Below are 17,331 nucleotides of genomic sequence, written 5' to 3'. Positions count from 1 at the left end.
CGCCTACTGCCCAAAGATAGCTCGGATAGGCTCCAGCACTCCCCGCGACCCTTGTGAGGACAAGCGGTATAGATAATGGATGGATGGATAGTCTCCCTACCGTCATGCCAAGCTTGCCGATGAGGAGTGGCATGCCACTTGTGGACGGGTAATATACACAAGTACATAAAAAGATCAGATTAAAAAAAAATTAATAAATAAAAAACGGAATTGGGCATCATGCATTGCAGTTTGAACGTAGCCTAAAAGAGAGATCATTGACTGACTTAATTAACTTTACAAAAAAGTCAAGCAAAAAATCTTTATTTTCTTAAATTAAAACATTTTTAATAATATGCTAAGCAATTTTCATGTTGAATGAGCAAAAATAATAAGTAGAACTACTAAATGCATATTTTGCCTTTAGTTTTAATCCTTGCATTAGAATAGCAATAGTTTTTAAAGTTGTGATGCTATGATGTAATTTTATTTGTCTTGGATGTGGCCCTCCAAAATATGCACATACAAACAAATTTTTAGAAGTTGAACATCTGTCACATTTGACAGCATAACTCAATGAATTTAACAGACAAGAACAAAAACAACAACACACATTGTAAATAATTTAACCACCCTGAAGTGGTTTGTGAACATTTTTTTCCCCCATCTCACTCTGAACGATCCCCAAGTATCCCATAGTCTGTCTTAAGGTTTTTGGGGATGATATTTAGCACTTGTGCTTCTCTGCTTTGGCTGGCAGTTGCGGGGGGACATCCCATCCACTTCCACCTTCTGCACTGCGCTAATGGTACAATTCAAGAATAGAATGACATGCGAATAGAAACTGCTCATGTGAGGCAGTTCCACATTACATTCCCTTTTTGATATGGAAACAATTCTCAGTGGGGAAAAAAAAAATACCGACATCAGCATTTTGAGTTTCATTCACACACAAGCATTTGTTCAAATAAAGGCCGTCTAACGTCTGGCCCTTGAATAAAGAAAGACCTCCCCCCCTACCCCCAGTTTGTATTTGAGGAAATACGGCACGGCACTTGTCGTGTGTCTATAGTACTTTGAAAAGAGCCATTACACAGCTGCAGCAGACCTCGATGAGCATCACAAAAATGCTAATGTGTCTTGCCACCTGCAGCTGCATTCGGAATGTCAGCAGCCATGATGCGAGGTCCCTTCGTTAACCAACGGGATGGAAAATGGATGCCTGGATGAATATTCATTTCCCATGATTTCCTGTAGCCACTTTAACTTACTGGATAATTCCACTATTTCCATAAGGTTCTTTTTTTTAATGAACACAAATATTTACCTATTGCCAGACTTGGAATTAGAAAATTGCCTTTGCATGTCCCATTACACAATATAAAATAAAGTCTCTAGGAACCATTACCGTGGCTTTAGCATTGTTTGAATTTCCCTTTCTCTCATCACATTTCAGGCCCTCTCACAACCCATTATGAGCTGAGTAGTGGTTGAGATATAGTTTCCCACTGGGGAATGCTAGCATTCCTGCTCATTCAGCATCCTCTCACTCATTCCTTTCCCCTCCCTTTTTCCATCATTGGTTCTCAGCTTTCATCCCCAGGAGGGTTTTGTATTGTGCGCAACACAGCATCATCATTAAAAATCATTTTGAAACATTATTTCATTAAAAACAGCAGAAACCAATCTGACGTTATACTATTTTGCCATAACACACTGAATAAAGGGCCTAGCATACTGTAATGTATATCCATTCAGCTTGGCAAGCAGTTACTGGTTTGCCCAAACTAGATGACAGAAAAGCAAAAACGTTCTTCCATCAGAGGAGAAAAAAAAACATTGAATGGAATCTTTTGCTCTTATTTTAATGGTGAGTTGTGATAGATCTGCTGCTAAAACAACCACAAATGTCTTCAGCAACCACCGCTATCAGCTCTATTCCAGAGCCAATAAAATCGGGTCCTGAGTATTGATTTGAAATTCATGAAAGTACTTGCGGATGTAATTTGTATCAAATGAAACACAATGCACAATCCAACATAAATAAGAGCAACGTCTCTGCAGTTAGACCTGATTTAAATGTTCCCTTAATGCGCTGGAAAAGAATTGTCTCTCTGGGCAATCCAAGGCAAAGCATCAGATTGCAATCAGAACAATTTTCTGCAGTAAAATGTCCCCCCGCCTCCTCCCATTCTCTCTCCTATAATAGTTTGAGAAAGTTTATTCTCTCCTAAATCAGAACTGCTGGAAAGTAAATTTGTAGAGGCAAAATATTTGGAGCCGAGCAAAATGAGGGAAAAGAAGCAACTAAATTATCAATGCTCTTACAAACAAGAAATATATTTTGGCACGGAAATATTCTAAATTCACGAACAAATTCCAATACATAAATGGCTGAAGGAACAAATATTGTGTAATTGCTTTATTAAATTGAGAAGTTGGAAAATTACAGCATCACTCATCTAAAAAAATAAAATAAAATAAACAGGAGGAGATTTTTGGCCTATTTTAGGCTCCCAGGTACTGTTATGAACATATTCCAAATAAAACTGTGACCTTTGTTATTCACACAAAGATATCATCTGCCTTGGAAGATGCAGAGGAGGATGACTATAAACCCGAGTCATCGCTGTTGGAAATAATAATAGGAAAGTGGACACAGGTATTAGCATTAAAGAATTTCTTTACCAATGCTTAGTTGGTATTTTTCTGCTTTGCTTAAAATACCCCCATAGATCTGTAACTACACACTTTCGGGACAACCACAACAAATACACAGCATTGACTAGCCTACTATTGGGGTACTTATAAACACTTTACTCTAAAATATTTGAAAATAAATTATTCTAGAGAATTTTTCCAATGGTCTTAAAACTTTGGGTGTTTCATCTAAAGATATTGGAGATGAAAAGTCTTTCTTTGATTTCGTTGCACGCTGTTGCAAAGGTGATCATCATTTTATGCATCATTTTATGCTGTTTTTGAGGGTGTAAACCTGGGCGAATACTCGTCAAACTTTGCAAATACATAATGTTGGGCGAATGCATTTATACTTTACAGGGTTATTGTCCTATGTGCCAGTACTCCAACCAGCCAGTACCCCAACATACAATTAGCCCTTCCCCAACATGGCCAGGACTGTGAGGGCCTTTTATAGCTGCTCGCAGCTCTAGTTATTTATAATTTGGACTAACTGCATGCCTTTTGTTTTTATGAAACCAACAATTTCCAAGTTGTAATGCTGCCGCACTTAGATGCTGTAGTGGCTTTTTAAAGACTGTGATTCAGAAATAAATGTTGCACTCATTTTCTGGTTTGGTCTTTTATTGCCCTGTCTTGTAGGTTTTTGCCAACCAATGAGCTGTGAGCAGGAGCAACCAAGGGTAAGTTCAGTCTTCTTGGTGTCAAGTGTGTCAAACGTGTATGTCCATATACCGTACTGTAGTTAGGTACTAATTATGAAGAGAGGCACTGGCAGGTGTGTGTTCAACTCGATTTACACAGTGCTGTCCAAACTTTACCACTTCCATTGCACAAACATACACAGAAGATATAAGATGCATGAATGAGTGTGAATGTTTTACATACTGTATTTCCAAGAGACCGCGCTGGACTCAACAAAACCATACCATGAATTACCGTATTTTTATTGTTCTACTCCATTCTGCATATCGTCACTGTCCTGTGAAAAACATTTATCTCCAATTTTGGAAACTTTAATTTCACATTAATGCGATGTGTGTAACGCGGAAACACCATTCATGTAAAAATAAGAAAATGAAAATAATGGAGATAAGTGTTTTTCACATGACAGCGAGGATAAGCACCTAGTGCATAGCGCCCTCGGCTCTTGAACCCCTCCACCTGCAGTCACATCCTGTTAATGGCAAATGTCCACAGAATAGCCGCACCAGACAATAAGCCGCACGGTTCAAAACCTAGGAAAAAAGTAGCGGCTTATAGTCCGGAAAATTCGGTACATGACCCGTCTATTCCAATAAGCGCTGCCCGGTAAACATTATTTGACACTAGGGCTGGAAATTGGTGAATTGATTAAGTAGGGAAGTTTCTATGTCTGGAGTAAGACAAATAAACGAATACAATTTCTGTTGGATCAGGCTGATATTGTAGATTGCAGGTCATGGACATCATGGTGCTATTAATCCCCTGTTCCCTTCAGTTTTCATGCACCCCACAGGCACTTAAAAATGAATGCTTTGATTTAACTTGTATGTCGAGGCATCTGTATGATGAGTGTGTTTTGGTCTCATTACTTACTTGTCAAGAGACCTGAGACTAGCAGTAAATCGGCAGCCTCATTATAAATTGTGTGGACTGCGTTCAGCTTGCTCATATCCACTTAATGAGTCAGGGCTCTCTTCTCTTTGCTGTCTTCTTGTATCAGGGACCTTGAGGCGAGTGCTTTATTTTATTGCTGAATATAAAAAAGTGGTTTATTTATATATATATTTTTTAATCGATTTTCAATAAGTATCCAGAAAAATGCTGCTACAGCAGCAGCGAGGGTGAATCATTTTGGCTTTGATGTCGTGCGGCACGGCTCTCATTAAATTGTGGGTACATTTTTGAGTCTAAAAATAAACTTCCAGCTTCTGTGTTATTATTCATGCCATGGCATCTTATTGCAATCCCCTCTACACACAGCTACCAGCCAATTTAATTTCTTTTATAATTGTCTATAGCCATAAAGATATGAATGAGTATTTCCTTCAGGATAATGGGGAAATGAGAAGAGCATAGATTACACTTGCACTTTGAATCTGGACACTGAATTGTTTTTATTGGTTATGTGTCCTGTGGGCATTTTTAAAAAGGAACACGTAAAAGTAAATATTAGATTATTCAATAGCACTAATAAGAACTTACGCATAATGTCAAGTTTCCATTTCAGTCGATTGTTTATTTTCCATTAGTCTGCCTTTGTGATTTGAAATAGACGATATATAACATCGCCAAAAGCAGAGCTAGTTTTTGCATGCAAAATCAATACTGTATCTATTTTAGTCAAGGAAGTTTCTGGGGCAAGGTACGACTGTATGGCCTGTAGTGGTTTACATGGTCAAGTAGAAAGTATCCCTTAACATAATTTATCTGCGACACTTTTCCAACTTGCTAGCAGGTTAAACACATTAAAAGAGAGCAATGTAACAGTGTGACAGTGTACCGATCCCTCTTTGTGTTTACAGTAAACAAAATACAGTTTGCTCCAAATTAACAAACTTTTCACATTATCACATTATACCGCAAAAATCATGCCCAAAGATGTATATTATGAAATGAACCGACAGCTGTCGATTCTGTAAAAAGCAGAATTGAAGAGGTTTCAATATTAAATAATCTTCAGCAAACACTAGGCTGAGCTGAAATACTTTGGGTTTTCATCATTCTTTTTTCAAGCTTACAGTGTCAAACAAAACAGTGTGCATTCATCTACAGCGAAATTACACCCAAAACAAATGGGAAGCAGAAAAACAAGAGTTAAATCTTTTTTTTTTTTTTTTTTTTTTTCAGTGTCTCAGAGCTGTGACGGACTGGTCCGTCTACCCGTCACCGACAGAGGCCCGTTTTGCTGACGAATGACGGGAACAATATTGAAATAGGCGTACTAAGCATAGTCGGAAGCCCATTTATTTAGTCCGCCGTTTGTCTGTAGTCCGCCATTTGTCTATTTTTCGCCGCGAGGCTTCGATAGCCACGGCCAGGCTGTTTGTGTATAAGGAGACACAAGACAGTAGTGTGCGTTCAAGCATGCCAGTATTTCATTCATTCTGACTTCACGTACACCGCCCCCACCCTCCTGCTGCTGGGGCATACCATTACAGGAGGGTGAGGGCAATACCACAATCCTTAGAACAGAGGCTTCCGGTTCCCATTGGCCGCGGCTTGCAGCTTCAAGGTACTAAAAGGAGACGCCTTTAGTTAGGCCGTGGCTGAGGCTCCCATGTTTCAAATATGGGGGTGGGGGTTGGGTGCTAGTGAAAGTTTAGCCGGAATCGCAGACGGACGCCCGTTAAAGATTAGAGGCGGACCGGCCTATAGTTGTTACTATTTTTTTCCCCCTGGGAAAAAAAGGTGAATGACGAACGACGGAAGGGTACCCACACTGCTGACGGATGACGGATAACGGACGCTCAATTGGTAGTAAAATGTAAAATTTCTAAAATTGCATCATTTTGGGAACATTTTGGTTCGTGAACAATATTTTAGGAAAAAAAAAAAAAAAAAAAAAAAACGAGGTTCCACTGGATGTTGAAGTGGAATATTTCAACTGAAAGACAACTGTGACTGTGAAGCAAAATTATTCATGCTATAGGACTCTGTTTCATGAATGGAGAACTCAACAAATCCATCAGATTAGCACAGAATTTCCCAAGAGGTCTGCATATATGTTTTTGGGGAGGAAAGTGAGAGTGGGCTGCATTTCTCCCTGCTTTATTAAGATTCAAGCGGTTGCAGCTCCAAAGAAGAGATCATTAGAATCAATATTCAATTTGAGAGCAGCTGCTTGTGATGTGGGGCGGTGCTTCATAAAAATGTCAAAAAGATTTAGTTGTGACATACACTGGAGGGATGACTTGCATTTGTTGATATTGATTGGAGACGATATAGGAAATATCCGGAAGAGCAGTTATAGCAACTCCATTAATATGTAAATATGAAATGAAATGCAACAACAATAAAATAATAGCACGAGGCAATGCTATGAAATTTATCAGTTGGAAAACAATATAGTAATATATTTTGCGCTGATATTCTTGCATGGTTTTTTTTCATTTAATTTTCATTTGCATGTTGTATTAGTCAAAATATTTTGTTATACAGATAAAGTATGCGGTTATTAAATTACATCTATTCTCAATTCAGATTAAAATACCCAATACCCAAAGTGTTTGAATGCATTGACGTTAATTCTGTTGATTTATTTGAATTGCATTCAAAAACGGTGCACTCACGCGATCCGGATGTTGTCTATCGTGATATTGATATTGTGATATTTAACATTTATATGTATAAAGAAATTAAACATTTATTCTCTCATGAAAGATGTAAATTTTTTCATGCGGCAAAATAAGCAAGCTCAATGTGTTCTTAACAAATTCATTCCCTTAGGTAATGTCCAACTATTGGGTGTCGATGCATATTTAAGTTTGCATCTGACTGATCATATTCAGATAGTATACAATTCCATAAGAAAATTATTGATGGCCTTTGCAATATGCATATCGCAAAGGCCATCATTGCGATAACGATAGTTTTTTGTTATATTGTGCATCCTTAGTACTCACTTACTTTATTTCAGGTAATATTAAAATTCAATTATAGACACTCATGACTATGAACTCTTAACTGTTCATAAATCCATTTTAAATATGAGCAAAAAAGTTAGTTTGTCCAAAAATCTAAAACCCAAACAGAAAAGGGTCTGGATTTTTTTTGTACTTTTTTTTGTGTGCGTATCCTGTCACTAAGGCAGAGGTTGGCAACTGGCAGCCCGTGGGGCTAGAGTGGGGGCCGCAGGGGCACAATAAGGGTCCCAATAACGTTGTGTTCATTATTTACGACCAAAAATCTTCGTGTGTGGGGAAAGCCAACTACTCTCTAGTTATTTGACTCCGTGAGTTTTGACGCAAATGCAATGTTACCAATCAAAGTACCGCCCGGATTGAGAACAAGGAAGTGGCCTTAAGTAAATTGAAATATTTCCTACCTGATGTTTTTTGTACAGAACTGGGTTCCCCCAGACGGCAAGGAATATTTCCCAAAGCCAGTCTTCCATTTGCGTGTGGCGCTCTGTGTTGAGATTATTGCAGCAGACCACACACAAAAATGACCAAAACTGTTGACGACCTGATCTGCTATCTTCATGTGTGGGTTCTGTTTCACAAAGAACCTTTTCACAAGTGAAAAATCCTTGTGCGTACAAGGCCCAAGCGGAATTCCATCTTACAGTGACTGCACCCTTGCCAGCCGTGTTTACCACTTTACTACCAATGACCTGACTTAGATTTATTTGGTTCATATATAGATTCAGTTATTTTCAGCACAGTGACATTTAGGTGCATTGTAATGGGTTGTGATAGGACCCACTCATCACACACAGACAAACCGATTCATTTGGCAAGCACAAGATTAACCAGGACAGCAAAAGTTTTGAAGTCAGGTAATCGGACCAAACATGTTACCAAATCTGGGAAGGTTGGATAAAAAAAGAAACACAGACTCGCAGTGATATATAAAAAGTTGTTACGTTTATTGGGATAGTCTGTGAGTACATTGCGGAAATTCTTGGAAGATGTTTGTGTGCATAAGTTAATGAGTGAAGCTTTTATACGGAGCTGGGAGTGGCACATATAGCAACATAACATAATAGTGGGTGGGCGGGGCTTGCAGGTGGAGTGAAGCTGAGGAGTGGTGGGTGGAAAATGGCTTGCTTGGTTGATTGATCTGTTTTTATACAATATATATTGAGTATATGAGGGTACATGAACTTTTGTCACCTCATCAGCAAAAGTATTTAATAATATCATAGCTACAGTATAGTTTATAATAGTGCAGTGCGAAAAACACAAACCTTGGTGTTATGTTGCTTTACCTTCACCACTTCTACAAGGAGAGAAAACATTGGTTCACTTTGGCAGTCAATTATCCAACACTTCCTTCTCACCGCTTGTCTAGGCAGAACCTTGAAAAATATGACTTAAGAGAACAAGACTGGCTGACGTTTATTAATGGCAGGAACTGTACCTTCGTGAACACAGAGCAGTGAGTCATTGTACACAGTTTGGGGTGGAGTACTTCAAGTCCGAGTCCCTGACAATGAGTCCAAGCCTTTAGGCTCACTATTTTTTTTTTCACATGCAAATCAAAGCCTCAAGTCATATTTAAGTTGAAACAGAGCTTAAACCCCATAAAGTAACTACACCACTATTGATATTTAAGTGAATAGAAAAGTGAAAGTCTAAGTTGAGTTGCAAGTGTAAAAAAATAGCGACGTAAGTCTCTCACGAGTCCGAGTTGCGAGTCCCCATCTCTGGTTTGCGCCAAACCATTTTAACTATTACTTCTCAATTTGTTTGGATGAGTTTATAGTCAAATGGTGTAAGAACATGAATATCTGCCATGTCTTGTATTGTTAAATATGTATTTTCAGGTTAGCACAGTCAGCCAAAAGACTCCTACATTCACTGACAGCTGCTGACCAAATGTCTTAAACGCGTAACATTCCATTTTAAAGTAATCAAATCAAATACAAATCTTGGACCAGAGGGTCTCATTCAGCATAACACGTGTTATCGGCCCTATCATCAAGCTTGAAGTCTTTCCACGCTGTGTTTCAGTCAATGGAGCCTGAGAAATGAGTGGATTCCAGCGGGCAGAAGGAGAATCAGTAGTTTCGCACATATGTGCAAACACACACATATAGTATCTATTAGGGGTGCGCTGAGGTAGTCTATTCCCTATGCTCTGAACAGTGCTCTCCTCATCTCCTCAGATTCAGTCAATAGTAGCTAGTTCACCTCAAGTGGAGGGATGGAGTGCGTGTGTTTGTGTGTATTGTAACTCAGATGTAGAGATGGGACTACAGATAGAGTGAGGTTAGAGGCAGGGGATGTTGACTGTTGATCCTGCTGCCTCTTTCTTTTCTTTCCCTGGGCCACTGTTTGCCCACACTGACACGCATACATTTGATCTTTTAACTCTAGTGAAGTAGAGGCTCTCTGTGTTTTATTAATTTATCAAGATAGCCAAAACACACCCAGCGCTAGTCGCCTCTGTCATATGCTCCACACCCGGTGCTTTGGCATGTTCAAAACCTGCTACAGATCAAATAAATATTATACATTCGAAGGGTTTGCTTGGAGACTACAGCGCTGCGTTTTCAAGACCCGCTTCAGACTAGATTTATGCAATTGAAGGACTTTCCTTCGAGACTTGAGGGTAGCAATTTCAAGAACTACAACTGACGAAATAATTACAGATAAGGTTAGAGGTATCCAAGTACCTTGAGGTCCGTGTCCGCTAAGCAGTGCAGTACATTATACTCAGAGCTGTCAAATATTACGGATCATCTGTAGTTTGTTACCGAAGTCGCGGAATGCTAACATGTTAGGCCTTTAAGACTGATTTGGGGGGATTTCGGTGTAAAAACTATGCCAAAGATATCACTGTGGCAACAGCTGACGAGTCATGCCCTTAAAGGCCTCTCCACACTCATCTGACGTCGGTTATCGGAAAGTCGGTACACACCGTCTGTTTGCTGTAGCGCGCAACGTCATAATGATAATGATGATAATAATGATCATTGTGATTGGCTGTTTGCTAGCAAATCAGTGCACTGGACAAGAACGGGAAGTGACGGAAACGGACAAACGGTGAAAATTGAAGGTATTCCTTCAGAACTAAATCAACTTCGCTCATTTTTCACATCTCCACTATGGACATAATGTCTGGCTGGACAGAAGAGCGCAAAGACGAATTAATCACTAAAATTCAAGAAAGACCGTCGTTCTTCGACATCACCGTCAAAGATTACGCCCATCTAGTAATGAAAGGCACACTATGGGAAGCTATTGAGACGCAACTGATGGGATTTATTTTTATTCTTGAGTTTATTTTCATACAGAAACCGTTCGTAAATATTTGGTAAATATACAAACTCTGATGGCATAGAGGGGTACTACTTCTCACACATGCGCAGAAGCTCCAGAGTAGTTGGCGTCTCCGTCGGCTTTTGCAGTGAGTTCTTCAGTCATTTTCCGGTCCGACTTCTGGGCCGACAGTTGGCCACGACGGCCAACGTCGGATTGGCGTATAGAGGCCTTAATAGCTAATATGGAAAATCTCACCGACTGCAATGTCAACTTTCCACCAAGAGAAGATACTAATAGACAAGACTGATTATCGAGCGGTTAAGATAGAGTACGATGGACTTCTGTGGCATGGAAAGGCTTAATGTCGAATCCTGGAGTTAGTTCTGGAGTGTTTACTTCCTAATTTGTCTGATGGTTTAATACAACCTCTTTGGGCTGTAGGAGAAGAAAAGAATTGGCTGGGCTTTGGCCTCTTTTGGCTGGGGACCAGTTCAGGGTGCACCCTGCCTCCCTCCCAAAGTCAGCTGGGATAGGCGCCAGCACCCCCGCGGGCCACAACCCATAGTGAGTACAAAGATTGGTGGATATTACAATACGTAATTGTATTGTTTACCAAAATACTCATTCGAGAAACAGCGGCAGTTTCCCAGGGATAGAAATGAAAATGTGAAAATTGATTATTCAATGCCAAATTAAAATTGTTTGGTTGTCAGCCAGCCTTTGTTAAAAGTGCTCACCAAATTGTAGTTTGTTCAATAAATACACAGACAAAAATATCTCACCAGCTGTCACGGGTAAGTAATGAGAGTCGTCAACCAGTGATTAGTACTCGCGAGTTGAAGATTGAATTGTGTGGATTTCTTTATTGTACATGTATCACATAAAAATGTTTTTTTTAATGCACAGTGGTAAAGCCAACTGCCTGGCGATATATACAACTTTAAGAAGTGTTTTCAGTACTGTTAAATGAAAGCTGACCAAATGTCAGTTGAACACGTATTTTCATAGCTTGAGGTTCCAGCCTTTCTGCTGACATTTGAGCTCCGCGACGACACAGAATGACTGTCACAGCCAGTGTTCAATTGCCTTGCTCTGCCATGCGTGGAAGGTAAAAGAGCATATACCCACAAATAGATGCACACTCGCAGGCTCAACATAAACAACATCTCGGTTGTACATGTACTACACAATTACTGTGAAAGCGCATTGCAGTGAAATGTATAAAACTGAGGAATAGACAGACATTGTAAGCATTAGGCATACGAACCTCAAGAAATAATCCTCATGCTGAGTTTAAAGCAGTAATTATTAGGGATGTTCGATACCACTGTTTTTCAGACAGATACCAGTAAGAGTATTCACTCTTTGAGTACTCACCGATACGGAGTACCCATACCTCTAGTATTTTTGACACCTAAAATTCAACATAATGACAAAAAAAAAATCAGGAACAAAGACCTTTCTTTGATACAGATAATGATTCACCGATACGTCAATCTCCAGTTCAGCGCCAACTACTGCCAAGAGGACTTACTCCATGTCAGATTTTTTTTCTTTCTTTGCCTTAATTATCGGCGGCTGGTGTCGGCAGCCTCCGCAAGTATCTGATACCTAATGATAAGGCCAGAATCGGCCCAGTACTGATACCTTGTATGGGTAATTCCCCAGCCTATAGTAATTACTTTGTCAAAACATTCATAGAAGTTCTACTTGTAGTGTTTATCCTGAAAAAAGAGACATCAACACTATTCATAAATTAAAACTGAGCTATTGGCGGCAGGTTGCACATGTGGTTTCACATTTCTGCTCTGACACCTCGGTTTGTGTGTTCTCCCTGCGCTTGCATGGGTTTTCTTCAGGTACCCCGGTTTCCTCCCACATTAACATTTATATTAAGTTATTTGGATTCATGAAATTGCCCAAAGGTGTGAATGTAACTGTGAATGGTTGTTTCCCTATACTCTATATGCCCTGTGATTGACTGGCAATCACTCCAGTATGTCCAAAGTCCAAAGTGAGCTCTGAACAGGATAAGCAGAAGAAAATGGAAGAATTGAGTGTATTTATTCTGATGGATCAAGGTAAATTACCTCACTTCCAAGATGATGTGGAAAGCTTTGCATGTATTTTTTATCAATGAAAAAATGTTTCAACAAGTTTTTAGGAATATCTGCAAAGAATGAATGTCAAAAGTATGGCTGTGGTTTGTATGTGTATCAATTATATTTTTAAAGGTGAAAACAAGTGCCTTTCACAATTCAAGGGAGTTCTATTTCATTGGCTCGCTCATTGTTTTTGGTAAGAAAATGTCACATTCCCCGAGGAGGAGGGATTGCACGCATAAATGAACACACAAAATTCTCTCTCTCTCTCTCTCTCCATCAGACATACATTGTGCTAAGGAAGTCCTACTTTAAAGACATTTTTATCACATACTAAAAATACATATAATTAAAAGGTACCTTCCTTGGGTTTCATTCGTTCATGGTTGGATAAAGCAGATTTGAGGAAGTGATTTGAATTAATGTATGTTACTGTGTATTATTTCTTTTAATTAATTAATGTTGGTAAAATCTTACCTAACTCAAAAATAGGCCGAAATAGACAACTTAGAAATCGTGGATGGGGGGGGGCATTTTCTGAAAAATAATGGTTCTAATGGATCAGCCGCTCTCAACGTCGCTCGCTGCACATTGTCTTAATTATTTCGGAGGAGTGAAAGTGCACTTCCTTTTAGCCTGCTTTACAAAAAGAGGGCAGTCCATCGTTTTGTTGCACTGTTATTTAATTGAAGGAACCGACTGTTTCCCCCCTCTAATTATAAGCCGTCAAGCTGACGGAGGGAAACCCTGAGATATGGCCACTTTCGCTCAGTACAGACAGCCAATTATGGGAGTAAATTGGAATAGCTGGGTTGAAATATTTGCTGTCTCTGGACAGTGGCAAAACAGTTTCCTGAAGCCCAGCAATTGACACTTTTTACTAAGTATATTTTTTAATCAAAAGAGCTGCCGGGTCTTGTAAAAGACACAATTATTAACTTGACATGGAATGTACTGTATTGTACAGGATGTATGCAATGTAATGTCTGTGTGTGCGCGCGTGTGTGTTTTCGTACATGCTTGTACGTATGTTTGCATTTGTGAAACCAGTCGATTGAAAGGTCAGTATTCTTTTACACACTTTGCTGTTCTTATTGTTGCGGTAATCATTCAAAAATATTATTCTAAATATCTTTGTTTGGTTTAACGTCATGGTCCCTTGAAACACCAGCAGTTGATTTTTGTGTGTGTGTGTTATTTTGGGTTCCTCCCCACTTCTTAATTACAATTGAACAGTAAACAACCAATCAAAATTAGCCCTACTGTCCGACTCCTGATTGTTTTCAATTCGTGGCACAATTATCACGCCTGTATGCAAACATGCACATGAAACACATTTTTTTCATGGTATTTGACATTACGCTTACATAATTGTGGCATGAATCTAACGCCATAGTCCGGGGGAATTTTTAAAAATGAAATTCATGAAAATGTCCATCTTTGTTTTTCAAGGGACCATTTAGCATGCGTTTAATTTGACTGGCGTTTTGTGCGACAAATGACAGGCGCAGTACCGCGTTGTTCGGGTTGTGTGTGACGTTGTGGACACTGGCAGAGGAAAGCCCGGAAGAGAAGTTCTATTCAGTTCAAATTCATCCGAATCTGTTCTGATAGCAGTCGAGTAAGAACGTCTTTCAGGCTCGGAGTGTCCTATCTGTGAGGGCCCGAAAGGCAGCATCATTGGTAATTGCTAAATCAAAAACTTTAGTGTAACATAATCACTCGACTAAATGACCAAAGGTCAAAAGTCAGATTACGGGTGCATTAAGTGAAAATTGGGAGGTGTCCAATAAATCTACTGCGAATGAAGTGTGAAAGTGTGAAACGATGTATGGGGTGATTGCATGGCATTAAAAAAATAGATGGCAATCATCCTTCCTCACTATGCCAGTCTGACATTTTATCTGACTCATGGGTCACCACGCATACGCAACGCATACTACCGGGCCAAGTGCTGCATAACTTTCGCAAGCTACCCACTTGCCAGGTTAGACTCCGATTTGCTTTTATCTTCTACTTATCTACTTTTTCTTTTTATCTTCTACTTAAAAAAAAAAGTGGATTAAAATGAGCAGGAGAGCAGGACAAAGAAGCCAAAAACTATGCGGAATGGGATGGAGACTTTTTTTCCACAATGTCATTCTCAAAGTGCTTTTGTCTCATCTGCCAGTCTACCATTACTGTTCCAAAGGGAGGAAATGTGGAGTGGCATTTTCATTTTGTTCATAAAAACTGCAACACTGACTTCCCTTCAAAGCACACTCTGGGTCTCACATTGCCCAGAGGAAGATCTCATTGAAGAGAATCCCGCTAATTAAAACAACTGCATTCATCGCAATGGTGGAATATATTTTTAATAATCAATTTCTATTTGTTTAGATGACAGTCCATAAAAAAATATCGCATTAGGAAAAATATTGTGGCACCAAAAAAACCCATTGAGAACCCTTGCATGCCCAGCTTTAAGACATTGCCTTATGGTTTATTTTAACATGGTGTAAGACATAAAAGATCAGAAAAATGTATTGATATAAATGTTATAGTTAGGGGTGTGCTCAAAATATTGATAGCTAGACAGCTATCGATTTTAATAAAAACAATACCGTATCGATATTCTAGTTCATTATCAATACTCCCCCCTGACACTAGGGGGTGCAGCGGGGCCAGCGACTCACATGAGAAGGAAGCACCTGAATGAGGAAAGTAAAAGAGAAAAATGACCAACAAGATTTTTGAATCACAGTCGTCTCTCTAGGAAGATGTTTGGACACATTTTAGTTTTAAAGGAAGAAGGAAATGCTTGTTTGTTTGTTTTTTCCTCAATATATTTCAGATATATGTGCATTTCTACTTTGTTGAGTCTAGGGATGTGAACATAAACTAAGAAGTAGTAAGGCCGTAGCATACTGCATATCATCGTACCATATTGCATTGTGTAAAATTGTCTTGAATAATATCGAGTTGAATATCGTATTGTGATCTACGTATCGAGGTACATATCATATAGCCATGTTTACAAACATACCCAGGTATTGTGATATTTAGTTTATTTTATCTTGGTTATTTGAAAGTAATGGAGGTACATTACTTTAATATTAATGTAATTACATTAGTGGGTACACATTTTTAACTCGTAACTGTATTGGAATACATTTTGAAGTAAACTTTCCAATTCCGGGGAGGATTATTGGGGAGGGCCACATAGAAAAACATTTGTATTACTGGGTCATTCTTGAAAGCCACCAGTGGTCTCTGGAATGAAAGCGAAGCTTGACTCAAGAACAAGAGCAGGGCCCCCTGGCAAGTGGAGTGAGGAAATTGCAGGCCTTTTCCTTACTATTAGCTTGGTTTGCGAGACGCTCCTTTCTGCCTCTTTGCCCTGTCAGCCCAGTGTTTGTCAAAGCGGGAATTGGCCAAATGGTTTTTGGGTTGGGATTGTGTACTCCACAACACAATTACCTATTGGCCGATTGAAAGACTGTACCGCCTCTTTGCCATTCTGCTTGTTCCACCACCACATACAGTATGCTTAGCATGAACCCATTATAGATTTGTGCATATGCTGATAAAATGCAGGAGGTATTATTTATTTATTTGGGGCGTGGCAACTAACCAAAGTAAACACTAGCGTCACCAAAAAAGTAGCTTGGAAGATATGCATGATGTTTTATTTGGACTGGTCACCGGTCACTCGCATGGGACATAAAGACAAACATCACTCACACGCTCCAATGGATAGTTTAAAGTGTTTAATTAATCTGACATGCATGGTTTTGGAAAGCAGGTGGAAGCGGCAGTACTCGGAGAAAACCCAGGCAAGTTCAGGGAGATTGTGCAAACTTGACACTGGAGGGCCTGGGCTGAGATTTGAATTCAGGACCTCTGGACTGTGAGGTAGATGTGCTAACCACTTGACTTAATCATTGTGCAGCCTTCTGGTTGTTTTTGTTTACTTGTGGTGTTTTAATTACACAACTTTATTTCGCAACAGAAATAGGGGTCAGTAAAGGTCATTTACTGACATCTGTTCTGAGGGCGCACACTGCTGCTCGCCTCCTTGGAAAAACAGTTCTTCACTTGAGAAAGAAAAATGTACTTGAGTGCTAATTAATGAGTTTTGGGAAAATAACTAGATCATAAACATGGGTAGAATATTTTTTTCTTATTCCTTTTGATACCCGGCATTAACTCTTGAGGATCTCAATTGCTTTAAAGGAGCATTGAGGAGGGTCACTGCTCATGTGGATTCATGTGGTCGGTTGCATTTCCTTAGGTTTTCATACGGTGGCATTGGGGTAGACTCAGAATGTGTTGATGGGATTATAAATCATATCTGGCCCAGGGAAGGTAGGCCGGGGATCCATTTCCTGGAGATCGGGTTTTAGTGTCATTCAACTTTCTCACATGTAACCCATATTATGCATATATGTTTCAGAGATGAGCTTAAGCTTACTTGTGTATGAACATGCTTGTTAGACCCTAACAATTTTCATCCATCACTGTCAGCTTCAATGTGGAAATTACCTGTTGAGGGAACGCGGTTCCTCTGAAATCCTGACATGATTACCTTTGGAGGGCAGGAAGACAAATGGACCAAAGACTGAGTGCCACCTTTGTCTTAGTTAGGTACTGTATGT

The 17,331-nt window shown here is 39.4% G+C and overlaps 1 protein-coding gene across 1 annotated transcript in view; it reads left to right on the top strand.

Annotated features, from left to right (window-relative positions):
* rbfox1 (RNA binding fox-1 homolog 1) overlaps positions 1-17,331 on the top strand; it is a 154,438-nt gene that overhangs the window by 50,723 nt on the left and 86,384 nt on the right. The window contains exon 3 of the mRNA XM_086055337.1: positions 3,322-3,362. Coding sequence (XP_085911463.1) covers positions 3,336-3,362 — 27 coding nt within the window. The 5' untranslated portion in view covers positions 3,322-3,335. The remainder of the gene's footprint in view (positions 1-3,321; positions 3,363-17,331) is intronic.

Source organism: Filicampus tigris, chromosome 16, assembly GCF_054856515.1.
Source record: "Filicampus tigris isolate MCC_2025a chromosome 16, RoL_Ftig_1.0, whole genome shotgun sequence".
Classification (NCBI taxonomy): Eukaryota; Metazoa; Chordata; class Actinopteri; order Syngnathiformes; family Syngnathidae; genus Filicampus; species Filicampus tigris.
The sequence above is the reverse complement of the archived record's forward strand: the minus strand, read 5'-3'. Positions and strand labels throughout refer to the sequence as shown.